The sequence below is a fragment of the Penicillium manginii genome (genome assembly GCF_028828005.1).
Source record: "Penicillium manginii strain IBT 31320 chromosome Unknown utg000004l:1.0-7231830.0:1.0-7236170.0, whole genome shotgun sequence".
Classification (NCBI taxonomy): Eukaryota; Fungi; Ascomycota; class Eurotiomycetes; order Eurotiales; family Aspergillaceae; genus Penicillium; species Penicillium manginii.
In genome coordinates this window covers 3,919,787-3,945,677 of record NW_026643105.1, presented here as the reverse complement: position 1 = coordinate 3,945,677, position 25,891 = coordinate 3,919,787, and the positions used below count along the sequence as shown (strand labels likewise).

General features: G+C 49.8%; 9 protein-coding genes across 9 annotated transcripts; 3 read left to right on the top strand and 6 right to left on the bottom strand.

Annotated features, from left to right (window-relative positions):
- Window positions 1-1,437, top strand: N7533_005177 (putative integral membrane protein; the record flags this gene model as incomplete). The annotated part of the gene is made up of 6 exons (XM_057101827.1): window positions 1-156; window positions 214-250; window positions 306-373; window positions 433-806; window positions 878-945; window positions 1,004-1,437. The coding sequence occupies 6 exons, from the start codon at window positions 1-3 to the stop codon at window positions 1,435-1,437; spliced, it is 1,137 nt and encodes a 378-aa protein (XP_056961457.1).
- A 647-nt stretch (window positions 1,438-2,084) lies between these two features.
- N7533_005176 (uncharacterized protein) lies at window positions 2,085-3,839 on the bottom strand (the record flags this gene model as incomplete). Its single annotated transcript, XM_057101826.1, has 2 exons — window positions 2,085-3,655; window positions 3,818-3,839. 2 exons carry the CDS (start codon window positions 3,837-3,839, stop codon window positions 2,085-2,087), a joined length of 1,593 nt encoding a protein of 530 aa, XP_056961456.1.
- A 910-nt stretch (window positions 3,840-4,749) lies between these two features.
- Window positions 4,750-5,582, bottom strand: N7533_005175 (uncharacterized protein; the record flags this gene model as incomplete). The annotated part of the gene is made up of 2 exons (XM_057101825.1): window positions 4,750-5,332; window positions 5,389-5,582. 2 exons carry the CDS (start codon window positions 5,580-5,582, stop codon window positions 4,750-4,752), a joined length of 777 nt encoding a protein of 258 aa, XP_056961455.1.
- Window positions 5,583-10,615: 5,033 nt separating this feature from the next.
- N7533_005174 (uncharacterized protein) lies at window positions 10,616-11,656 on the bottom strand (the record flags this gene model as incomplete). Its single annotated transcript, XM_057101824.1, has 3 exons — window positions 10,616-10,905; window positions 10,997-11,498; window positions 11,621-11,656. The coding sequence occupies 3 exons, from the start codon at window positions 11,654-11,656 to the stop codon at window positions 10,616-10,618; spliced, it is 828 nt and encodes a 275-aa protein (XP_056961454.1).
- Window positions 11,657-12,355: 699 nt separating this feature from the next.
- Window positions 12,356-16,528, bottom strand: N7533_005173 (HECT domain protein; the record flags this gene model as incomplete). The annotated part of the gene is made up of 3 exons (XM_057101823.1): window positions 12,356-12,478; window positions 12,541-16,249; window positions 16,326-16,528. 3 exons carry the CDS (start codon window positions 16,526-16,528, stop codon window positions 12,356-12,358), a joined length of 4,035 nt encoding a protein of 1,344 aa, XP_056961453.1.
- Window positions 16,529-17,110: 582 nt separating this feature from the next.
- N7533_005172 (putative C2H2 finger domain protein) lies at window positions 17,111-18,492 on the top strand (the record flags this gene model as incomplete). Its single annotated transcript, XM_057101822.1, has 2 exons — window positions 17,111-17,214; window positions 17,280-18,492. The coding sequence occupies 2 exons, from the start codon at window positions 17,111-17,113 to the stop codon at window positions 18,490-18,492; spliced, it is 1,317 nt and encodes a 438-aa protein (XP_056961452.1).
- A 1,883-nt stretch (window positions 18,493-20,375) lies between these two features.
- Window positions 20,376-22,369, bottom strand: N7533_005171 (uncharacterized protein; the record flags this gene model as incomplete). Its single annotated transcript, XM_057101821.1, has 2 exons — window positions 20,376-21,417; window positions 21,477-22,369. The coding sequence occupies 2 exons, from the start codon at window positions 22,367-22,369 to the stop codon at window positions 20,376-20,378; spliced, it is 1,935 nt and encodes a 644-aa protein (XP_056961451.1).
- Window positions 22,370-22,478: 109 nt separating this feature from the next.
- N7533_005170 (DUF21 and CBS domain protein) lies at window positions 22,479-23,057 on the bottom strand (the record flags this gene model as incomplete). The annotated part of the gene is made up of 1 exon (XM_057101820.1): window positions 22,479-23,057. The coding sequence occupies one exon, from the start codon at window positions 23,055-23,057 to the stop codon at window positions 22,479-22,481; it is 579 nt and encodes a 192-aa protein (XP_056961450.1).
- A 1,516-nt stretch (window positions 23,058-24,573) lies between these two features.
- On the top strand, window positions 24,574-24,960 carry N7533_005169 (uncharacterized protein; the record flags this gene model as incomplete). The annotated part of the gene is made up of 1 exon (XM_057101819.1): window positions 24,574-24,960. One exon carries the CDS (start codon window positions 24,574-24,576, stop codon window positions 24,958-24,960), a length of 387 nt encoding a protein of 128 aa, XP_056961449.1.
- Between the last annotated feature and the right edge of the window lie 931 nt (window positions 24,961-25,891).

Below are 25,891 nucleotides of genomic sequence, written 5' to 3'. Positions count from 1 at the left end.
ATGACGACTTTGTCTACATCCCGTGGCCGCGGGGCCCTCGCGGTCAGCACTGTCTTTACATGTCTGGCGACGGCTTTAGTCCTCATCCGTATCTATACACGAACGGTTATGGTGAAGCAAATGGGTGCCGATGACTACGCCATCTTAATCGCACTGGTAAGTGCCTTTGACTCAACTATATGCGAAAGCAGCAAATCTGATATCTCAGCACAGGCATTCTCGTGGGCATTCTTTGGATTGTTCGTTGGCGGTTTGTTCATCCAGTTTCCTCGACAGTGTATGCGAGATTTACTAATTCTGAATAGAGGTCTACCATGGAATGGGCGAGCATTTCAAACTCATCCCAGCCGATGTCTATAAAATCCAAATGATTGTGCGTTCAACTGAATTCTACCTGTCAATGGACATAACTAATTCCCCATTTGCCAAAAGTGTTTCTGGGCATCCGTTCCTATCTATCAGACCAGTCTTCTCACCACCAAGATGTCAATCCTTTTCCAATACCGCCGAGTCTTCTCAACGCCACGCATGCGTCTCGCATGTTCTCTACTCATCGGATTCCTCGCCGTCTACGGAACTTGGACCGTTCTCAGTGCCTGGGTGAACTGCGTGCCCTTGGCCAAATTTTGGGATCCCACTGTGCCGGGATTCTGTTTCGACAAGAAGGCCCTTTGGTTTTCTAATTCCGCCGTCCACATCTTGACCGATCTTTTGATCTTGATCTATCCCATGCCGGTACTCAGCTCTCTTCAGCTTCCCAGGAAGCAGAAGTTTGCATTGATGGCCGTGTTTGCCCTTGGTGGATTGTACGTTCCCCCTCTATATCTTCTCTGATTTCTTTACTTCCATGGCCATTTGCTGACATTATTCCCTCCAGCGTGATGATCACCAGTATTCTGCGTCTCAAGAGTCTCTTGGTTATTTCAAACTCCAGTGATCCAACCTGTACGTGCCACGCCACCAACCGACACAATCCCCTGTTCACCTCACTAATCTCATCTAGACGACAACGTCGGCGCCGCTGAATGGTCCGCAATCGAATGCAATGTCGCCATCATCTGCGCCTGTCTCCCCAGCACAAGAGCCATGCTCTCCCAACTCCTCCCCCACATCTTCTCCACCCGCAGCAACGGGTCTCGCAGCAAGACCACTCGCCCCTCACGAAACGGGCGCAGTGTTCTAACCGGCACACACACCCACGTTCAAGCATCTGTCATCGGCGGCCGTGATACCAAGCACGACAGCTACGATCTCGAAGATTTGACACCGCCCAGCACAGCTCCAAGCTATAGCAAGGAACTTGATACCAAGGAGACTTTTGCCGGTATCAAGGTTACGACGCTCGTCTCGCAGGAGTCGACTACGCATCCTGCTACGATCCCTACTGATGACGCCGCGAGCACGAAGGAACTTGTGCCTAAGAAAAGCTTTTGCTAGTGGCTTTTTGCTTGCTTTTTCATGATGATTACCCTCTTTCATGCTCTTTTCTTTTCTTTTCTTTTCCTTTCTTTTCTTTTCTTTTCTTTTCTTTTCTTTGCATTATACTTTTCATTCCCCTTCTCTCTTCTTTTTTCTCTTTTTCCCTTTCCTCTTTTTTTCTGAACGACCTCCTACGTGGAAGGATACAGACACTGACACTTCCTGTTTATAATACTTTCTTTCTTTTCTTTTATGTTTATATGATATCCTGGGCGGACTTTTGTGGATATCCGGCGATTTCGCCTTTCTCTCATCGGCGTCGGATTTCGATTTTGATTCTACATGGACATGTTACTACTATACTATATACCCCAATACCCAGAAAATGAAATAACCTCCAAGAACTTGACAATATGCATTCTGAGTAATCGTTCTCCTATATTCAAGTGTCCCCAGAGACTCGCTCTGTCTTTTCATCCGTAAAAGATATCATCAGATTTTAATTGACTCATATCTGAAAATCTTATGCCGATGTCTATACAATCCAAACCGAATGATAAAAAACCCATGCGCCGGAAATGCCAAAGAAAAAGAATGAATAATGAAACAAAACCGTAAGGGTATCGCTAGAGAAACTCCGGGGAAAAAATATCAACAAATCAAGTTCAGAACATCGAACTCCGCTTTTTATCCAGGCGCGTCCTGTCACCTTCTTCCTTGTTGCGCCGGAATCCGAAGAAACTGCTTTTCTTAGGCTGGAGCTGCTGGGCAGGCTGTGGCCCAGTCTGCAAGGCCCCGCTGCTCGTCGCGGTAGCGGTCGCGGTCGGGTAGAAACCGACTGTCGACTGGGGCCGGACTTGAGGCCGGGGTTGGGCGATGTGTACGGATGATTGGATCCGCGGGTCTCGGCCACCAGGCGCTTGCATATACGGGCCATTAGCGAATGTGGGGACGGGTGCGCCTTGCGACTGTTGTGGTCGGTGGTAGCGAGGAGGCTGCTGCTGCTGCTGCTGCCGCCAGGCGGGCTCTTGTTGAGGTAGGTAGGAGTAAGATTGAGAGGGGTGGTGAGAATATGGGCGAGAAGGACCGCTGTGTCGCGGGGGGAGATTTGGTCGGGAAGAGGGAGCTGGCTGAAGTCGGGCTTGGTGCTCTTCCTGTCCGTAGAGCTTTTGTAGCCGTTTTGTTTCCTTGTCGACTTCGGCTTGGCGCTTTTGTCGGGATTTCTCTTGCGCCCGTTTCTCTGCGGCGAGGAGGTCTTGGGTTCGGCGGGATTCTGCTTGCGCGAGCTCGTCTTGTCGCTTTCGGGCTTGTGGGCCGGGTGATTGTGGTGACATTGCATTGAAGGTCGAGCTTCGTGGTGGCGGCCCTGTCGAGCTCCGTGGTGGTGGTCCTGTGGGTACTGCGCCGACAGCTTGAACCTTCGGGCTCTTCCTGCCTGCAGGGGCAGGAGTAGCAACGGGTTGTGGCCTGCCGTTGGTCATTGTCGGTCCGCCAGCTGTAATATGGAATGCTTCCTTAGCAGGGCCAAAGAATATATCCCGAATAGCCACTGCGGCAAGTAATAGAACAACTTCCAAGCCTTTGAAATCCTCCATTTCCACACGGTAGAGATTCGGTTCGTAGAGTGTGAGCTCACGCAGACCTTGGAAAAGTGCGACGGTAATATCGGGCTCCCGGCTCTTCTTCTGTGTGTCTGGAATGGTCGAGGACTTGCCATGCAGCAGACACGTGAGATCCTTTGAAAGTTTTCCATCCTTGCGCCAACTGAATCGCAGCTTTGGTGTCACATCTGCCGCGGCTGGGTCGCTCTGAGTTCGGTCAAGGGTCGAGGCAGAAGGGAATCGGAAAGTACGCTGGGGCATCTCGAATTCCCATCGAGCGGGTTTGTTCCAGGACTTGGGTTGGTGTTTCACGGTGATGGTCTGGTCGGGATTATAAAGTTGGATGGTGAATTCGACGGGGAGGATAGGTTCAGGCGGAGGGGGTGCACCACCATTGGCCCGAATGGTGTCTGCGGACAAGCTTGGCTGTGTCCATTCTGGAATTACAGCGACCTCCCCAAAGACGACCTCGGGCACGTAGGGGTCGCAAAGGGCGACGCCATAACGGTTTTGTGATGCAGGGGCGGCGGGGTCCAGGGCGCGGAGAGTATATGCAGGTTCGGGGTCATTTCCATGTTGACGATGATATATGGTATTTTGCTGAGGAGTCTTTGAGTCGTTCTTTAGGAAGAAGGCTGGCAGGCGACGAAAATAACGTCAGCTATTGTGCAAGAGCAGAGCAGGGCCGAGCGGGGAGGTATGAGGTAGCGGGGAAGGGAAAAAGGCAAGGAGAGAATTCAGGAGGAGGCAGTGGAATCGAAAGAAGGCATTGTGTATCAATGGATATCTTGACTTACTAGGCAGGCTTTCGTCAATCATTTTGGCTCGTGAAGCTCAAGGAGTGGGCGAGAGGAGGTTATATGGGGACATTAAAAGCGGGAGGTTGCACATCTGCGCCACGCTCGCACTTATTGGATCGGCGCCTAAAAATAGTTAAGCCGCGCACACTCGCCCGTTCGTATCAACAAGAGGCACCAACATTCTGGGGTTCCACCCTTGACGGCTATGCTAGTCTAGCGCATTTGCATTCGCATTTGCATTTAAATCTACATCTACATCTACATCTACATCTACATCTACGTCTACATCCCTATTCCTTAGTAATTTAAATACATTTTAGTCTACCTAGGTACTAGTAGTGATACGCTAATAAATATTGAAACCCTTGGAACTTGAATGCACAATTTTGCCAAGCCAAAGAGCCTTGGCATATTTACACTGTTTATACAACCTTGAAAATTGAGTCTATATGAGTCTTGGAGGTATGAGGTACTGTGAGGGTATGAGGGTACCCGCAAATGAGATTCTCGAAGTCTGACATGAACTATGCGTATTTCAAGTCTATTAGTAACTTCATCACATACACTGGCAGTAATAGTAGTACCTAGATACACAAGTTTGTAAGACCATGGCCAACTTGAATAAGCACTCCTGAATTGAAGTACTAGTATAGTATATTGAGAGATAACCAGGTGCCTCCGACTTCAAGTGCCCGAGCTGATTTTATGCTTGGATAAAAACCCGCATATTATCAAGACACCGTGCATTCCGAGTCGTTAAATACAATTTCAGCCCTATTCAAGTCTAGGTGTCGTACTGAGTACCAACATGGGAGCTCATGTCTCCACATGCTGAGACACTCTCATAGTTGTTCCCGAATCCCTCACCTTCAGTGATAGAGCGGAAGTACATAAAGGCCTGACCAGACGTCCCCGCCCACCCGAAAATGTTACCATGGCCCGCCATGGTGTAGTGTCTCCCACCTATAAGCAAAGTTTGTTGCAGCTCCCGTAAAGTCGCTGCCAGAATAGCCCATCGCCTCATGCTTGAATGCAATCTTCACTCCGGGTCCATCGACGCGTTTTTGGAGAGAAGAGCCGCTGCTGGGCCCAGGAATGCGAAGGTGTGCTGTACCATCTTCAAAGTGATAGATATCATAATTGCGGGAGATGTTAGAGTTTAACTCTCTAACACCGCTCAGGCGATATTGATGAGCCAGAGCAGGTGTGGCATCATCTGATCGAGCTCCAATACGAGGATTCTCGACCATATAATGAGAATCGATGGTGTAGTTGTGTAGTTGTTTGAGGGCTTCCATGTCATAGGCATCGCTGGGGAGAGCCCGAGCGTTGAGGTTCATGAGAACAGTCCCCCCTCCGACGAGAGAAGTAGCAAACTCAACTTTCCGAACGAGCTTTAGGGCCAGGTCAAATCCAGCTCTGACCTCTGTCAGGATGGAAGAACAATATGTGTCGTCTTTTCTTTCACAGACACCCTTGATATAATCTTCAACATCGGTGTAAAACCAATTACTAAAGTTTGTGGGTCAGAATCCGTATGACTGTGAATGATTGGAGTCAAGACTTACGTGACCTCGAGAGTCTTCTGACCGATCCAAACGTATTTGGCAACAGTTTGACATTTCGAAACGATGCCTCTTTTTTCAAGTTGAGCCTCGGCTATTCCCGCATCATGGGGGCTCTGATCAGGAGCAGACACAGGAGCGGCGAACGCAATATTGCCGAGAGCAGATAGAGCCAGAAATCCCGAAGAGAGCTTCATTCTAGGTCAACTATGAAGTGAGACTGTTTTGATTGAGATAAAAAACGAGTTCAAGGCCCTTTTTCTGGTATTTATATTCATAGGGGCAGTTTCAAGACATCGCCTATAGTATAATCGCTACGTATCTATCATCACAAGCCTACGGTATGACTCGGTGTCCATTCGTTCATTTGGGGGCTATTTAACGTAACGGAATCGTTGGCTGCAATTTTTCGAGAGATCGTCGACTTCTTTCCCTATCCTAGATAAAAAGACATTGGCTTTCATGCAACAAAGAGCTCCTTGTGGATGTCCTTTCTGTGGGTACGGAGTACTTCGTAGCCCATCGTGTCAGGATTTCTGTTTTACTCTGCATGAAGCATGCCCAAAATCATGCTAAATACAATTTTCAAGCTGCACCTGGGCATATCTACATACAAGTCGATTAATTGCTTGAAATATACCTATGAAAGTAACTTCGAGCGTTATTAGTACTGCAGAATATGACATAGAAGTAGACCTGAATGCATACTAGAACATGATACATTATGCTTTGAACATTGATATTAGCCGATTCGTCGGCTTGGAATCAGCCTTGTTATGCTATCTGAGCAAAATCCCCACTTTACTCCGATTCAGTCTACATAAACGGCAGAGATACAATTTCGAATTCCCGATTTAGAGTAGGGAGAAGGGCCACTTCTCCCGCAGGACGGGACGGGACGATGGAGACCAGTTCATACTCTGTATTTGGAAAATATCGAGGCAATCTAAATGCTTGGTTTGGTGCGCTGTGCCACCGCTAGTTTACTAATTCCGCATAATCCATATGAGAAGAACATTAGATTCCCCGAAGAAAGTCATCACATTAAAAGATGCTTATTTTCTTTCGTAAATGGCTACACCCTATTCCACAATTCCACGTCTTCTACAAAGAAAGCAATTTTAGCTGCACAGGCTAGGACCATCTTACCATAGCGAACTGGCACTCTGTGTCTTTGCCCGCACTAATTGTAGGATATATACATAGTCGAGTGTTTGGTGGTGGAGCTAAACAATCACCTAAGTGGACCTTCTTATCCACTACTTTGGGGGCCAAATGTTGTAAGTTCTTCGCTAAACTCCTATTCTAACCTGGAACCGTTGAAGAGTTTGCCTTCGCTTTATTAATGCAGATTGGTGCTCTTTTCATGCACGTTGTTGCGTGTACCCTGTTTGGCCATACACATGCCGGCTCTCTGGTCAAGATCGCATTTTATGTACTAGTAGTACATATTTACCTGAGAGACGATTTGCATGTTAATTTGGCTGTTTTCAGGCTGTGATCTTCATGTTCCTAGCGCAGCCACTATGCACGCTAATGCATCACAATCACGTTGGTCAGACAGTGGACATAACAGATGCCGAGACAAGTGGACCCTACGGGATCGGTTACTGAGAAAATCAAGCTTCAGCCTCCGATCCTCATCCTGTAACTATATGGGTCCCAACAAGTTGAAAAAATCCCCTCTGTACAAAGAATTTTTGAGTGCATTATTGTAGCCTCGTTGTTTAATCGCTCGAAGTATCTGGACAAGCTCCACAGTTACCAGCCGGACTGAATCCACAACCACAACGCGGACTTGACTCTGAAACTTAGATAGGGGCAGGGCAAAATGTATTTCCCTTCCCCTCAATCTCTCAACACGGTGCTGATCACCAAGACTCATTTTTTGTGAAAGTAATCTTGGCTCGTTGCCATCCTAAAGTATTGGAGATAGCATCGTTGGTTTACCCTATCGGTGTTGTTGTTTTGTACTTATGTGATTGACCCATCTGCTCACGCACCTGAGACAGCCATCGAGCTCTCTCGTCTTACACCCGGACACTGAGTATATCTTAGAGTAACTGGATATCTAGTTGTACCAATATATACTACTAGTATTATATCTAGTGTTCATCAGAAATGATGTACTATTCCAAGTTTAAAGACGCAACCTTGGAAAGAATCCCCCCCCAAAAGATAATTCCACCATAGTCAAGAAATAAGTCCTTCACAAGTATCTCCCATCCACTGCCTAGACATTTAATTGTGTTATTCAAGTTTTTTCACAGTCCTAGCCTCGGAAATTCTCTCATTTGAAGCAGCACCTTTATCCTCAGCTGCTTGTCGCCTCTTGCGCGCCCAACCAATATAAAGCATCCGGAAAAAGTACAGGACTAGAGTCACCTCTATGGACTTTGACGCTTTGTCATTGTATGACCGGCAAGTTTCGTTACCACATTCCATAAAGGGACGGCATATCAGATATTCGAATATGTATGGCGATAAAATGAGAACGACCATATACCTAAATGTACAAGATAAGTGGGCAATCCAGTATGATATGGGGTTTAGAGCTCTTACAGCCTAGTAAATGCTTCGTTAAAAAGGCCAATCTTGATAAAAAAGCGCTCTAGAGCGGGCAAATCACGATGGTTGACGTTCGGTACTTGTTGGGCCGATGCCACGGATTGATCAGAGGGTTCTTTCGAGTCCATTTTGAGCACCAGGGGCCTAGTAGGCGAGAAATGTGCTGGAGAACCAGAGTGTTTTTCGGAATGAGCAAAGGAACTTAAAGGGAGACAGGTGGGTGTTTTTCGACATGAGAAAAGGAACTTAAAAGGAGGGTCAAAAAGTTGGGTAGTCTCCAGGTTAAACGTGGTAAAGCTAGCCCGATATAGTAATTCGCTTGTCCGATCTCATTGGTATTATGAGTGGGCCCGGATTGGAGCAGTGGCTTGCGGCCCGCACGCGTCCGAAATAGCCCCCATCTACTCCGTACGGAGTACTAGTTACATACATCTCTTGCAGGTGCCCGGAATCTCGCTGCCTACGTTGTGCGTGGGGATTGAATTTCAAATTTCCCCTCCACCAAGTCCCGCAGCTTAATTTCGCCGATCGACAGCTCGACAACCGCTTCGAGTCTGTTTTGCGACACTACGGGGGTAGACCTTGGGGCAATGCAAGCCATCCGAATTTGGGGGCCACCAAGCCACCATTATTACTGGTAATCATAGCGAAAACCCCAAAAACATGTTTGCCTTTAACTAGATTAGTCCGGAATAGTTGAATACTAGTAAATAATCATTGAGCGTCATACTGTGGCTTTGGCTACCCCTAGTTACGTATTTGTTGTAGCAGATTAAGGGTCATCTACCTGCCAAAGGTTTGCATTAGCAAAAAAATGAACATGATAATACATGCGTAGATTCTAATTAAAGAAAAGGGTGAAGCTCCATGCTACTTGTATTGATTTTCTTCTACAATCGTGACCTTCCTTGGAATAAGCCCTGGCAGTGGAGCAATTATGTCCTGCTACCTATGTATCTTTGATCTTCTGATCAATTTCTGCAGTTTTCAACTTTTCAACTAATATTTTTCAAACATCCATGGATCTACGGACTTGAATATATTGGGCTCTTTCTTCTATAACTCTGGAATTCTGTAGTAACCTCAGACTTCTCTAAATTTTGCTCTGATATACGCCTTGTTTTGAAGTTGGTAAATGGAACGTGACGCGTTCTGTATACCCTCAATTCTTTTTTGTTAATTTAGACCTGTAGGTTTTGCTCTGATACGCGCCCGTTATTTTGAAGTTTTAAGTTGGTGCGTGGACCACAACGTGTTCTGAATACCCTCATTTTTTTTTTTTGCTAACTTAGATCTCTAGGTTTTTAGTAGTAGTAGTAGTAGTAGTAGTAGTAGTAGTAGTAGAATATAGTATTTTTGAAAATATGATATTCAATGAAATTTGGGCATTCTGACCATATTCTCAAAAAATATGGTCGGGACAACTGTAGACTCGGACTAGTACTAGTAACCTTGGAAAGGACGGGGGGGGGGGGGGACTCGGAACGTGAAGGAAGGTACTACACTAGTATAAACCTCCAGGGTTTGGAACCCGGGCCTTGGAACAAGCACTACGAACAATGAAATCACATGAGAGAAGATGTTCATAGTGGCATTTACAGTGGCTACTCATGAATACTGCCCCCTTTGAACGCACCAGTCTCTGCTGAGCTCTCGATAACCAATGACCTACCGTAGATCGTGCGATTAAATATAGCTGAGGCTCTGTAAGCTCCTGAAAGACTGAATGGAACAAAGGGGTCCACAAACACATGCGCACCCACAGTAAATGTCACCATGGACACCCTAAAACTCAATTAGCTAACAAACCGAGGGTGGATTGACTGACCTGGATGTTGATAGAATAGGAATAATAAGATGGGCCAGGAGTTCAGTCTCTATCATTTGTTAGCATCCGGCGCGTTGGAACGAGCGCTTACCTGTTCCAGGGTCTCACTGCAGCAGGCCATCGCACGTGAAGAAGTGGAGGGGGAGCCTAGAACTCATTATTATAAAATATTCGTATCAAAGACAGAAATATGAAGTCCAAGGAGTGGGTACTTATCTAGGTACTGGTACTATGTACTTAGTTAGTCGTATCTGGCTGGACCAAGAACACCTGGGCATGGGATGCTCTCGAAAGTGACTTCGAGGACGCTATAAAAGATGTGTACCTAGGTATAGTTCCGACTGCTTCTAAATCGAGTTGTCAAAAATGTCAACGTATCGGAGAGGGGCCTACCGTTCTCAATCTGGGAATGGCAAAGTGATGCGCGTCTCAATCGTGGATTCTATACTGCAAATGACAGGGTTAGTTCATCTACATAGTAGAATAAGGGGAGTACATCCTCTGAGACGATGAAGTTACTGGAGATGCTGGATAACTTCAACTAGGCGGGAACCGAGTCTTTTATAATACATCCCTCGGAGAATTAAAGAAAAGTAAAGGATAAGTCTCTTGTCCTGAATCACATTGTCCCTCATGTCTTGCTTAACAATAAAGATTCACCGCAAAGAAAGAGCCCCGAAGACAATGGAACAAAGCACTCCGCCAGAAATAATGAACTTTTGTTCTATTCCAAAAAGTCTATCTAAGCATGTCGTCAAACTACCACGAAAAAAAAACCTTTATCAAATGATGCCTATGTTCCTGCGCAGTTCTAATCCTAACCCTAACCCTCTTCTAAATGCGAACACCGTTAACCTCCTTGCCCTCGGGCACCTTGGCCGCCTCCCGGTCCGCAGTGCTCATCTGCAAGCCCTGGTCGTCCCAGCCCTGGGTACCGCGCTTGTACAGTGCCTTCTGCTCTTCACGGTCTGGGGTCGGACCCTCTTTCCCGCGGCGAGTTCGGGATTCAATGGTCTCGACGACGGAGGCGTTATCCCCATCCAACGGGTTTCCTTCCAGGTCAGTCTTGTGAGTCTCATCTGAGAAAGCGTAGGTGCGGTATTCGGTGTTGACCCAGCCGGTACCTGTGCCAATGTTAGCTTTTTGTCCCCCCTAATCCCTGGGACCGCAGTGGCCGAAGGAAAAGCACGCGGGAGCCGGAAGTATGTCACCTACCCTGGTACTGACTGCTATCCTCCCAATCCTCAGTAAAGTAGTGCAGGTAACCGCCGTGCGTAACGACAATAATCTCCTTCTCAGGCCGGGCCTTGAGCCATCTGCGAGCAGCAAGCGCGCGCTCCTTCAAAGCCTTGTTCGTAGGCGCAAAGCGGCCGCCCGTCTTGTCGTTCCATCCCTTATACACCAGATCCAGGTCCACGGGTTTCCCCGCAAATTCCTCCTTCAGAGCCTCGGGCTCGCTGCCCGTGTCGCACGGCACGTCGGAGGTCTCTTGCACGTCTGGCAGGGCGATGAGCTTCATGCCTGGGTGTGAGTCGAAGACGGGGCCGAAGCTCTCGAGGGCAGTGTAGATTGTGCGGCGCAGGGGCGACGCGGTGACTAGGTCGACTTCAGCGTGTCTGGGGAATGAGTCTTTTAGTTTGGCGCATTGCTCGTGGCCGAGTTCTGTGAGGAGAGGGTCGTGGATGACATGGTTGGCGGTGCAGAGGTTGTGCAGGCCCTGTTGGGAATATAGGTGGTCAATGGTCTGTTCAGTTCGAGAGGGAGGATTGAGAGGGGTGAGAACTGAGACTTCGCGCAAGGACCCTTTACTAGGATCGCCGCGGAATGTCGCTGACGTACCTGGGCGTGGCGAACGCAGTGGATGATGGGAGCCATTGTGAATGAGTTGGGTCGAATTGGGAAGTGAGCTCCTGTAGAGAGCTTCGAGGGTCAGCTTTGGCGTGGTTCAAGTATCGAGGGGACCCTGGCGATGAGATGAGTGAGTCCTATCGCAGAACGTGGGGCGGCGGGGTGTTGCAGGTGGGAGACGAAGACTGCAGAGACGGGGACAAAGCTCAATCCGTACTTTGTGTGTGTGAGAGAGATCAGCCAGGTCACTGACACGGCACAATTGAGGTTAGTTGTATTGTTTTTATTCAAAATTCGTCAGCAATAAGAAGGTTGAAGAGTCATAGTCGGACCTCAGGACTCCGCTTGAAGAAATTCTGGGTATCGCCACGCTCTCTGGAGCATTTCAGGGCGAACCACACCGTGCAACTGGGGCTGTGATCCACTTGGCCTGACGATCTCCATTCGTTCGACAATAGAGAGCACTTGTTGAAGTGGGACATAGCTAGAGAGTTGAACCACTCGCGTGTTGACAGGTCTCTTCTTCCTTTGCATTTACTGACTTCTTCTATGCATGGCAAACTGGTTGAGGTCATATTTAGTACGGCAAGATCTATGTACAATATGAAGGCTTGGATTCAACAAATAGAACGCTATGCTTTTGCCCCTTCTGCATATCCGAAGTAAATGGTATGGGTATGTATAAAATCACTCCTAAACCCGAACAAATCAAAAAGTGGCCATCGCTTACGCCACACCAAACCCCTGTGCATTCTCGAGCGCCTTGTCCAGCTTTTGGGCCAAGAATTCTCGAGATGAGTACTCCGGCAAAAGTAGACGACCGAAGCATGTTAAACTAGTTGGAAGACGCTGGGACAAAGGAGTTAGTATTGTTGTACGAGACGTCTTAGTTTCGGGGAACATAAACTTACCACATCTCCCACGCCATTCTTCTGGATGACAAACATGATGCTCGAGATACCATTAACGGGGACTCGATCACTTGCGGTGACAAACTCCAGAAGTTGCGCTTTCTTCTCAGGTGGATACTCATGGACAATTCTCCAAAAGTCCTGGATGACACGATGGTCGGGTCCAAATCCACCCTCGTAGCGGCAATGATTCTCGAGTTCTTTCACATCGATCTCTTGCAGACCCTCGACAACATTTTTAAGCGACTCCGGAGTGAAGATGGAAAGAGCCGATCGATCGAGACAAGTGTGAAACCCGCGGAGGAAAGCTTCAAACTGGGGCCGAATAGACTTGTTTGTGAGCCAGAAGATATAGTCTTTGACAAATTGATGTCGGTTCTCGTTGGTCACAAGGGCGGCCTCTTCGACAGGAGGCGTGGGGGACCGGAGCGACAAGGATCCAGGCATGGAATTGACGATGTCATCCGAAGCGGAGTGAGTGGGTGCTGCCTCGGTCACCGTAGATGATGGGGGACTCGCAATGCCTGCATTGCCTGTTTGAGAAGAGCATGTTTTGTGATCACCTGCAGGTGTTGTTGGTGTAGATAATCCACCAGGCAGTGGCCACATGGTATCCCGATCCACCTTATGCATGTCGACGGTTTCAATATGGTCGACAGCTTCAAAACTGAACTCATAAGTACGCATAAAAACGTCACCCACATCCCCATCCTTCCAATTGAGAAGCATATCCAGACCCTGTGAGAGCTCAGGCCATCCGTCACGAATATGGTCCCGATGTTTTACCTTCAATCCCAAGAGTTTGCGATAGAAAGCGACAGGGAAATTGATCGGCAGCGTCAACCCGTTGTAGACAGCAATGGACATGAGGAGGCCGAGAAGCTCAAATTTGTATAGAGGCTCCAGGGAACGGGGCCGGAACCATGAGATGCGATGTCGGCTATCCATAGTAAACATGCCAAAGGCCGGATCTAGAGCATCGGACATGAGAACTCGGAAGAATTCCTGCTGCACGCCACCATGATCCAATCCTTCTTCTCCCTCGTCCATCCCCATCTGAACCCTGAGTGGGCGCATGAGCTCGCGCTTTTCTCGACGCCATAGCTGATTCAAAGCGTCCGTGAGGACATTATCTCGTCTGACAACAAGTACAAGATAAGTCGACATGGAAACTTTCATGCGGGAAAGCAGTGCGCTATCATCGGCAATCGTTATGCTTCCGAAGGCGGTTTGAGTAACGTGTCGCGTTGTGGTCATCGCAGCTTCGAAGTATTTTGACATTGCGGAGTAGTTCAGAGCTCGGAAGTATATGACGAGGAACGATGGAGGGAAGAGGAATGAGTATGATAGTAGGTGTATCGTACGGTTATTTGATAGACCCCCAACCCAGGCGAGAGGCATTTCGAGTGGATCTAATCGGTCAGCGAGAAAAGGAGTTTGGAAATCTTCAGGCTGAAGACCCAGTCGATTTCGCTCTTGGTACATTAGGGCCAATATTTGGACAGCGCCGCCGGCGGCACTGCTCCTAGCCATCTCTGGATTGCCATCCCATTCGCGCAGGAAGACTGTCCGTAGCCACTCAACGATAAGAGGCGCAGGCCCAGTGGATGCAGGCGAAGCGTCCTCGTCATCGGACTGCCCTAGGCTGTGATGCTCACTGAGGTGATCTATAATGCGATCGAGAACGTTGAATCGTCGTTGTTTCGGGAGATCGAGACTATAGGCTTGGCGCGCTTTGGATATTTCGTGATATGCAAGACGTGCAGCAAGGGCGCGAACAAGGCGGTTTGCTAGACGAAGACCAAGCTCATGCTCTAGTTTGTCCGTTGCCTCCACAGCTTGTTGAGCGTGTTCAGCCGAGAGCTTCTGCATATCAGCGGACGAGGCAATAGTTCCTGTGGCGCGCATGCGTAGTATTCCCCGCCATGTCGAGATACTCAGATCTGGAATTGCGCTGACCAGAACAAACAGAACCACGGTAGCAATATGAGCAGCATCTGCGTCAGATAAATGCTCGTCAGTCGCAGTGTCTGAAATTCCGCGCACTACCGGGGGAGCGGGGCCAGTCATAGTAGAGCTGCGCGAGGATCGCCGAGAAGGTCGAGTAGATGTGAAGTCATTGGGTGGAACGAACAATTTGTCCAAGGCACTCCATAGACTATGCAATGCAATATCCCATGGGCAGAAGGCAAGAAGTTGCTGTAATGATGTTTGTAGGTTGGCAACATCGAGGCGACTATTCATGGGCGCACGATGCTGTGATTTGGGGTCTAATGCATCTCTTCGGAATGAATGTAAGATATGTTTGGCGCTGCTGAAAATGAAAAAGGTGCTTTGGGCGATGAATGGGAAAACCAGGCGCTGGCGTGGCGTCGCAAATCTCCAGTCGGGGTTTTCAAAGCTACCCATGGATTGAATACGATCAAGTTCCTCCTTCCATGATTCTGCATCATCTTCGGATTCGACCATTATTTGACCAAGCCCACTTATGATCTCCGGGGTAAAGTGAGTCACCGTCTGAGGTAATGGAGCAGACTCGGACATGCGAGGGGGTGAATCGTGCTTGGCCTTGCGATGACTTGGAGACTCATTCTCAACCGCAGGCTGAGTAGGCAGTGGCCGAGGGTGACTAGGACTCTCTTCCGTAGATGCCAGGTTGAAGATTTTCTCGCTATCCCAAGACACTCGACGTTGGGCCTTGAGACGTTCTTTGGGACGTGCATTGTCCGTGCCCTCAATCCTGCCACGGTGCTTCTGGGGCCGGTGTTTAAGCGCTGGCGGCGATGTCACACTCGCAATTTCGTTGGGAGTGAGATGCGAATTCAGAGATAATTTGCGATTTTTGTATTCCGGTCGTCGTTTTTCGTCCATGCTACTGCGTGGTGATTGGCGCCAATGATCTACTTCGGTGACGGAAAGACGCTTGACATGCTGATTCTGGAACTTGAGTTCCACGGCAGAGGACTGAGTACCCGAAATTCGAGAGGAGGGAGTTCGGGGGATATTGTTCTGCGTTTGAGACGACTGTGACTGGTCGTGTGCTGCCTTTGGCTTCTCATTCACATTCGGAGGAGGCAGTGGTTTTTCGGTGGATTGTGATTGACGTTCGACGTTTGGTACTGGTTGATGTGGTTTCGAGTGGGAGGATTCTGATGGCCGGCGGAGTGGAAGCCATTCAACCATTCGTAAAGATAAAGTGTCGAATAGGTTCTGTGTGAAAGATTTAGGATCCTTAAGTGGCTGCTCCGCGGCGTAGTCAAAATCCTGAGAATCATAGGTGTTTTGATACCCGACAGAAGAAGACGCTCGACCCGAAGATTGACCAGCATCCTTCGAGCTCTGGCTTCTGCGTCTGTAAGATTCATTTAAGTCGATTGAATTATCATCGTCGTTATCGCATTTGGCAGCTGTGGCGGAATTGGCCTGCTCTTCTGTAATAGCAGCAGCAGCCTGCGCTTGGAAAGCCCGGGATCTTTGTAAAGAGATTCGGTGATAATCACGGAGCGTCAATTCGGGTGATAGCTTCGGGGCGTTGCGACACAGTCCACTTTCAGCGTCGTCCAAGCTTGCGAGATAACACGCCAGGGTTCGCGCGCTGAGTTCGGTGTATCGACGGTAGGGTCCTTCGCTGACACGGCGGCGGCGGCTGGCACAGGTCGGGGTACTGCATCCTGGATCGTCACATCCATATAATAATTGGTTTTTGTACCTAAGGACGAAAATGTATGAGTGCTGGAACAAGCTGAGGACCCTCGTCGCTCTCGGCGGGCGGCGCTAATACTCACCTGCGTACTAACACGTTGTAACTCCGTCGACGTTCATCCCTGTACCATGGAAGAACCCGCGAGGAGTCGGAAATCTCGATCGTGTTCTGGATGATCACCTCAGGCGCATTGGGTGGGACCTTAGATCGACAAGACTGATGCTTCTCGCCGCTATGCTGTACTTTATCCGGAGATTCGAGGGAAGCTCCGCGGAGCCTGGTCATTGTCGTGAATCCTGTCGCATACCCTGGGCAAATCGAAATGAGGGCAAGAGAAACAGCGCTTCGAGGAACCGAGAATGATAATGATTGCAGCCCCAGATATGTGTTGCAGTAGAGAAGCCCAGCTCACCTGATATCATCGGGGCGACCGGGGTAACTGCCTGAGGCAAACAACGCCGGCCAGACTGTTGTTGCGGCCTCACGTGATGCTGTGTCCGACGCCAGTCCTTTCTGGGACTAGCGTGTGGAAATGAGGCAGTTCCAGTTGTGCGGCGATAAGAGGACGATGCTTGCAAATCATTGAAAGACCCCTCGGATATTTTCGCCACAATATTGGCACTTTACACACTTATTTCTCACTATTTTTCACAAATACCCAGGTCTACAAGGCCACCGCATTCTAAAGTCATTTTTCTTTTTTTTTATTATAAAAAAAGTACGGGGTCAAGAAGTGTCAACGTGACTCACGACAGAACTTTCATCATACCCCGCTTGCGATAAAAAACTGTCCCACACTCACTTTTTTATCACCCAAGACTACCCAACTTACCACCTTCAACGATATTTGACGATTCCACGAGCACCATGTCGTCAACTACACAACAGACCCCTGCATACACTTGCAATACCTGCCTCGTTGCTTTCCACCGCAGCGATGCGCAGAGGGATCATATGCGCAAGGATTGGCAGTAAGTATTGTGCCAGCCCTGGTGTCACTCCCAAAACATCGCTGACCGTCCCTTTTTTTCTATAGTTTGTACAACATGAAGCGTCGCATTGCTGCATTGCCCCCAGTCTCCCTCGAAACTTTCAACGAAAAGGTCCTTGCCGCCCAAGCCACTTCCACTGAGGCCGCCGCCAAGGCTTCATACGAGAAGACTTGTGATCCCTGCCAGAAGGCTTTCTACAGCGAGAACTCCTACCAGAACCACATCAAGAGCTCAAAGCACAAGCAGCGCGAAGCCCGCCTGCGCAAGGACGGTGACGATGCCTCCGTCATGAGTTCCGCCTTCTCTCTCGGAGAGCCCATCAACAAGACCGGAGAGAGCGATGTTCACAAGGTCACCGACGACCTGAAGTCCGCCACTATCCAAGAAGATAACGAGGATGAAGAGATGGCCACTGAACAATCTGACTTCTCCCCTTCGCGCTGTCTCTTCTGCCGCGCCGAATCCGACGACATCCAGGCCAATGTCGAACACATGTACAAGAACCACGGCATGTTCGTGCCCGAGCGCGAGTATCTGGTCAACTTGGAGGGTCTGGTCCACTATCTCTACCGCAAAATCAACGAGAACTTCGAGTGCATCTACTGCCACGCCATTCGCAACAACGCCGACGGTGCCAGGACCCACATGCGTGATAAGGGTCACTGCATGATCGCCTTCGAGTCCGAGGAGGAGCAGGTCGAGATCGGTCAATACTACGATTTCCGCAGCACTTACTCTGACCACGAGGAGGACGAGGACGAGACTATGGCCGAGGAGGGTGGTGTCAAGATCCGCTCCGATGGCGATGACGAGGGCTGGGAAACCGACGCCTCTTCCGTGGATGAAGATGAGTTTGATTCTCGCCGCAAGGCACCCGCCGCCTGGTCCGACGAGACCGAACTCCACCTTCCCTCCGGCAAGAGTGTCGGTCACCGTTCGCTGGCCAAGTACTACCGCCAAAACCTGCACAGCTACCTATCTGCCGAAGAACGACAAGAGCGCCGTCTGGCTATCGAGAACGGCGAGATCGAAGAGGACGACGAGAAGCCCCGCGCCCGCAATCAGAACCGCGCTCTCATCTCTCGCGCCAACGGTGGCACGGGTATGATCGGTGCCACTGAAGTCCAGAAGCAGGCTGCTCTGACGGCCGAGCGCCGCGAGCGAACCAACACCCAACGCCAGCAGAACCGCATGCTGGCCCGCGTCCAGAAGGCCGGCAACAGCCAGAAGCATTTCCGCGATCCTCTTTTGCAGTGATTGCGTCGCTCTCGCTGGTTCTCTGCCAATACACCGGCATTATCTCACAGCCCGGTTGATTTGGATTTGGGATGTATTCAGGAAATATGGCGTTTCTCATCAACCTGATCTACCTCGGCGATGCTATCACTCAATCTCTGTTTCGAACTTTCTGAAATGAGTGGGTAGCTTCGTCCGTTGCTGTCGATTCGACTCCCGACATCAGGACTTCGAAGCAAGTCTGCTTCCAGAATACTATCCACAGCAGGGGCACTCCTTTACCCGTTCCATGTCATTTCCCAACATGGCCTTCGGCCTAGCTGGTTTCTATGAGGCCCCTCTGCTTCGCTGCCGATTGACGCGTTGAACAACTAGACGTCGTTTTGTAGGTGCCTGAACGGTGAACCGACAACGACTACATGCTAGCATATGCGAGAATATTTGTGCATTCGGGGGCGTTTCATGACTAGATGATTTTTCACTCCGACTAAAAATGAATTTCATTGCGTATCTCTATTTCATCCTTTGCTTGTAGAGTTATGTACCCCTACTCAACTTAATAGTCCGTAAAGAAATCAGTTCATAATGGAAAAGATAATGTGATGATAATGATATTGAGGCTCCCATGCTCGCTCAAAATGACATTTCCTTCTGTATTTACAAATTCCCTTCCGTTGAACCCGACCAACACGTAACAGTATCATCCATCACCCTTCTTACAAAACAAAAACATCCTTGTCTCTTCGACACCAACCACACTAACTGAAGCGTCGAGTGCTTCCAAGTCCGATTGCGTCGCTAATCTCAACACAATCCCCAACCCTACCCTGGGAACCTATCCTCTGACGTATGCATGGTAATTGATTCTAATCTAACAGAGAGAGAATTTCCCTCAAATCAATGGGGTTGTGCGAGACCTGCTCCGCAACAAATCGCCCCGAATTTTTTTTTCTTTCTTTTTATTTTGCCTGTTGTCCTTGCGAGTCGGAGCATGTTTTCGTTTTGCTGCACACGCGTTGTCAAGTTCTGTTTTTTTTTTTCTTCTTTTCTTCGTCGGTTCATTTTTGGATTCAATCATCACCACCGAGCGTGCCAAGCAATTGGACAGGACTCTCAGCTGTACCGCTGGGGGAACGAGGGGGGAGTATTCAAGAAGCTTTTGCATGGTAGTTGGCAAAGAGTTCTAGCTGTTGTAGACATTGGATCCATTGAAGGCGGACACTGGGCGATGTGGAAATCTGAAGGGGGTTCGCGCTATTCGTCTGAAGGAAATCGGGAAAAGCTCAATTGTTCGGGCATCAAGTTGAATAAATGCCATCCTGGTGGCTATGGATCGGTAGATTGCGGAGAGGCATTTCGCACTTAACCTCGGCGAGGCCAGTCGCCGCCCAAAGGTAATATCTCGCAGTTCGAAGGTGCCAGACGTGGTCATGAAGATGGAAGCGACACAGGTTCATCCCAGTAGAGATGGCACGATGGCATTTGGGAATGTATGCTGCGCTTGACCTCAGAGAGACCCAGTGGGGTTTCAGGGGGGGCAAATTTCGCGATGACTTTTTGGATGTGGGGGTTGCAAGACGTGACCCTGGAAATGATACATGTCATATTGAGAAGCGGACGTGCTTGGATTCCAAGGTTCTGCTCTCGATTGGTGGTGAGAAGGGCAATATCGCGTCCCGCAGGTTTGTAAGGAGAATTTTGTTGCTGCACAGTAATCGGTACAGTACAAATGAGTATTTTAGAATTGGATTGTTTGATTCAACAATGGAGGCTGAATGACCATTGGATGACCTTCGTAGGGAATTATTGATGATGGGCTTCGTGTTGATAAAAAGGAACAACATATTAATCGCTGCTTGTGGCTTGCCTTGAAGCCTTTAGCTTTTATGGGACACAAACTGTCATTATTGCAGAAGGGGTTGGTTTTCAGAAGAGCCGGCCTTCTTGGACTTAGGTTTTCCATGCTTTCGGCGACGGCGCTTTTTGGAGTGTGGATGCTGGGCACCCTGAGAATCAGTAGTGGCATGTTGGCGATTTGGCGACGAGTCACGAGTATCATGTGGGGAGTTTTGACCTTCGGAGGAAGAACCTGATCCGTTTGTGTGTAGGACAACTTTTCGGATGCCATTGACATCCACAATCTGTTCAGTGATACTACCGCTTCGAGTTGGTCCACGGTGGTGATAGATCAATTCGGTGTGAGATTCGGTGGACCGGACGCTACCAGTGCCGCTGCTGTTTTGGCGGGTTGAGGCAGAGCGGGTTTGATCCTCGCGCTCTTCGCGGACAGACTCTGGAATGGAGACCTGGGGAAGATCCTTGAATTGCTGCGCATTCGTAGATTTTGTGACACTTTCTTGTGGGGAAATTGTGCCGTAACCAAGTTTCAACGCATGCGCGCCGTCCTTAGCATCGACGCCTGAGCCCACAAGGCCAGCCCCGATGCCACCTTGATACGCCGGTGAGTTTATCTGAAGATGGGACTCATTCAGGCTGCGCCCGGAGTCAAGATCTGTTTGTGCGGAGCGAGAGGGAGACTCGCCGCTGCGCTTGATTTTGACGTTATGGTATCGAGTCTGTCGCGGACGGCTCGCCAAATTGGAAGGCCCAAGATGTTTGAGATGTTCCCGGATCTCGTCAGTCGCACCTCTCTGTGTAAACCATAGATCAGATTGCTTGTTGTTGTTGTTACTGTCCCCATTGGGGCGACGAAGTTGGAATCGGGGTGGAGGGGGCTCGACAGAACTGCGACGGCGTGGAATATCAGGCTTGGGAGCTGAGGAAGACATGCCATCCATATCAATCAGTTCGCCTTCTGCAAGAGGGGTCGCCATGGGTGGTTCCTCGACGATCTGGCCCTTGGGAACACGAGATTTGGGAGCAGGAGCCATTCGACGAATCGCCTTGTGAACATCAATGAATACATCGGATTCATCGATGATTTCTCTGTATTCAATGTTAGTGTACTTGAATCACCAAAAATGTAAAGAATGGGTATGTCATACTCTCCAATAAGCTCTTCAATCACATCTTCAAGAGTGACAACACCAAGTGCGCCACGGTCTTCGCTGGGGTATGAGGAAACGAGGACCATATGTGATTTTCCTTCTTGGAAGAAGTTGACAATATCCAGACAGCTTGTCTCTGGTCTTGTCTCGGGAAGGGTGGCCAAAGCAAAGTCGCGAACTCGCTTGGCATCTTCAGGGTCATAAGTAATGAGCATTTTCACCAACAGCATACCGACAAAATTCATGGGGTTGTCGGGAGCATGGATTGGAATGCGAGAGTATCCTTGTGATAGAATGAGGTCCATGGTTCGTTCGTCCAGGACAGTATCGGCAGACATGGTAAAGACGTCTTCCATTGGGGTCATAATGGTGCCGACGGATTTTTCTTTGAGGTCGAGGACAGCACTAATGATGGTGACTTCATCGGAGTTCAATTGCTCTCCAGCTTCACCAAGCGTCCTGTGTAGAGTGACGAGGGTCTTGAGACCGGCCTTTTTGTAAATGGTGCCATGATCCTCACCAAGAAGCTTGTCGAGCAGTTTTGCGACCGGCCAGGCGACCGGGGACATGATGTACATAAGAATCAGAACACATGGAGCCATCCAAGCTCCGATGGGGAGGCCGTAGCGGACGCAGATTGATTGAGGAACGACTTCGCCAAAGATGACGATCAGTGCTGTACTGCCTAGAACGGCCGGCCATCCACCTCCGAGGGTTCTGTCGAGTACGATCGGCAATGTTTCATTTGTGATGACATTGCTGAGCAATAAAGTCACGAGCACCCAGTGTTTGCCCCGTTTTAGAAGGTTCAAAACGCTCGCAGCATTTTTCTTTTCGGATTCCTCACCGGACGTTTTGATCACTTGAAGGTACACTTCATCCTGCCCCATTAGGGCAATTGTCAGACCCGCAAATGCCCCGCCACTGAGAACGAGGGCAGCGGATATTCCAAGGTACAGCCATAGGCTTGGATCGGTTGGTTCTTTCGGAGGATCCGATTCAGAGGAGGAGAGAAGGTAGGTCGAGAGAGCCGGGGGCGCCGGCGGCGAGGGGAAGTTGAGAACAGGTGAGGACGATCAGTCTGGCCAGACCCAAGACCATGGGCCTTGCAGCAAGTGTGCGCGTTGCCGGTGAAGTCATCGCCGGGGGAGCGAATGGTGAAATCCAAGAGACAAGACAGAATAATGTAGGATAAGAGGACACCACGAGTAGGATCAACACGGGCGGGAAATGACGGGGAGGGATGGATGTTACAACAGCGAGGTGAGCATCGCCGAGGAAGAGGTCGAGAATAGGGCCGGGAGAGAGGGGCCGAACGAAGGGAAGAGAGATTCGGAAGGAGTGAAGTGGGCGACGGAGCGAGGAAATCGGAGGGAGATGGTTGAAATCGGCTGTTGCGTTCGTGATCGATTGGGTTGGAGGAACTAGAGTGGAATTGGCTTTGGCTTTGGCTTTGGTGGACACCTGACACCTGACACCTGATATCTGAGGCAGACACTCTCCACATGGCTTGGCATTGGGCACGGACACAGACCTGGACCGGGAAACGGGAACGGGAGCAGGAACAGGCACTTCCATATACTCCACCTCCACCTCCACCTCCACCTCAGAAGGGAATAGACTCCCAGGATGATAATTTGAGTGCTTCTATGTATTGTTTCCATAGCTCTGCGGTCGAGTCGCGAGTCTCGGTCCACATTTCATGGCCTATCAGATGCCGGAATCTCTCCGTATCGTCTGCTGCTTTGGCGAGGTCACTCAGCTGTCCGTCCATCGCGTCGACACACTTGCGCATCTGATCACAAAGAGCCTGGAAACACTCGACTTCACCTGACCGTTGGGTGAGAAGCTCTGCGGTGGAATTATACGTTGTCCGCTAATGCGGAGATCACCCTCCAGTCCTGCAATTCGCCTCTGCCGCTTGTCGAGTTCACTCTTCAATGATTGGGCTTCATCATATTTCTCGGCGAACACTTTCTCCTTTGTTTCCATCTTCTGCTCGCACTCGCCGAGTTCCATTTGGAAATTTAAATCCGCCGCTTGTTTCGCGCGGTTGGCCTGGGAAGATTCCGCTATCAACAACTTGGACTTGAGATCGGCTATCTCGTTTTGTTGGCTCTCTGCATTACACTCCGCGGCATGGATGAATTCCTCAAGCTGCGCGTGGTACCCTTTGGCCAACCGAAGTTCCTGTTCCCGGATTCCTCGCGCCGAAACGGCCGCGTCCCTCTCCGCAGTCAACTGCGACTTGCAGGTCTCCCAATCCTATACTTCACTTCCGGCGCAGGCGCGGGACCAGGCGCGGGCGCTGGGCCATTTTCATCTGCTCTTGCTGCGCTTCTTCCGCCATTTTCAACTTGTTCGCCGCCACCGTTTGGGCGAGGGTCAGCGGTTGGGCCTGTTGACGGGGGCCTCCTTGGTGATCGGTTTCTGTGGACTGGGACGCAGATGTGCTGGGCATGGTCGGATTGGCCCCTGATTCATTTACCACCTCCTTCTTCTGCTTCAGTTCGGCGACCGAGTCCGGGAGTTCGTCGTCCACGGAATCGTCCTCCACAGAATCGTCCTCCACAGAATCGTCCTCCACAGAATCGTCGTATAAGGAGCCGGGCTCATTGCTGGGGACTTCGTCATGCACAGAATCGTCGTTGAACAAGGAGCTGAGCTTGTCGCCCAAATCTGCCTTATCATCGCGTCGGGTTGATCGATGTAGCTCGCCTTGCAGTTGTCCTCCCGCATCATCATCCTCCGAAAGTTCCGCCTCTGTCATCCCCTTCGTCGCTTTGAGATTGGCGTTCTCCTCGAGATCGCCCATCCGAGCCTGCGGGTGGCCGACCATGGACTGAAGCATCTTCCCATCCTTATGTGACTTAGCCGGCCGGGTGTTTCCCCGACCAGTATTCAAGACCATCACCTGAGGATGGAAGACTTGTGATTTCAGTGAGTCTCTCTTGGTTTGGGACCGAGCAATTTTGCCCTTGAGCATGGCGTTCTCGATAACCAACCGAGAATCTTTGGCCCGGAATCGCTCGATCTTGGACCGAAGCTTCTTCTCACGCCGCTCAGAGTCCCTCAGCACAGAAATAAGGCTAGCATGTTCCTTCCTGTGGTCGTCCTTTATCTTCTCCACAGCCTGGGCACCGATGAGATCAGCCCCGGGGTTGCGAATCTGATGAAGTACGGCCGGATGATTGTCAAAGGTGTCTCGCGTCTCCTTGAGCCTGCGCTCGGCATCCTCATTTGCCTCATTGCGGGTCTGGTGGACGATAAGGTCACGGTCGATCTGAGGCTGCTGGTCTCTCCGACGGAGCTTATCATTGGCCTCAGCAAGGGCATTCTTGGCGATGTCCCTTTCTCTCCTCAACGAGGTATTCTGCTGATACCACTTCTTAGTTGTGCTCTTATCCCGCTCGCTCTGCACGTGGAGGAAGGCGTGCTCCCTTGCCTTGAGGTCACGCCGGTATTTGGCCTCGAGCTCTGACTCGAGCTTCTGGATATCGGCTTGTGCGTCAGCCCCCGAAGACTCGAACTCCCGCCGGCAACTCTTGAGCTTCTGCTGGCAACTCTTGAGCTCCTGCTGGCATCTCTTGAGCTCCTGCTGGCATCTCTTGAGCTCCTGCTGGCAACTCTTGTGGTCTTGCTGGTTTTTCTCCAGGTCCTGCTGGCATGTGTTGAGGTTCTGCTGGAACTTCCTGAGCTGCAGCTGGGACTCCACGAAGGCTGTTCGCGCCTCTTTCGTGTTGTGACGCCTGTTTTATTGTCAGAAATTTGGTATTTCTTGAGTACGGGAATATGGTGCAACTTGCCCCTTGCCTTTGACACGGCGAGGCTTTGCGTTGGGAGGGTTGGCGGGGACGAAGAGGATTTATCTCTGCGTTCTTGTCAGTACTTATTATCGCTACAGAATGTAGACGGATACGGAGTTTCTTACGTCTCGTTTTGGATGGGAGATGCACACCGACCAGGTGGACAGTACTCAGTATCAGGTCTCTCTCTGTTCAAATTCGGAACGGGACTGGTGTATCCCGATTGCATCACAAAGACTAAGATAAGCACGCACAAAGTGATGAACGAAGAAGAAAAGACAGCTTGCATCGCGAGCTGCACCAGGTTCACGAGGCTCTCAAGGATAGCGGAAATGTGGGATAGGGTGAGACGAATAACCTCCTTGAGATGACAGAGGCAGGCAAGCAGGACTTTGAAAGTGCCGAAAGATACCAGATGAACTTTTTCTATGGCCTCGCGATAGCAGACAAGTAGGGCGTGGACAAAAACGAAGAGAACAGAGACCCTCTTGTGATTGTGAAGAGAAAAAGGGATGTCGAGAATGTAGAAAATTTGGAACAAGGTCAAATGCCTCATGAACAAAAAGTCGTTGAGGTTGTCGAGTGAGGGCCCACGCACCGCGAGCA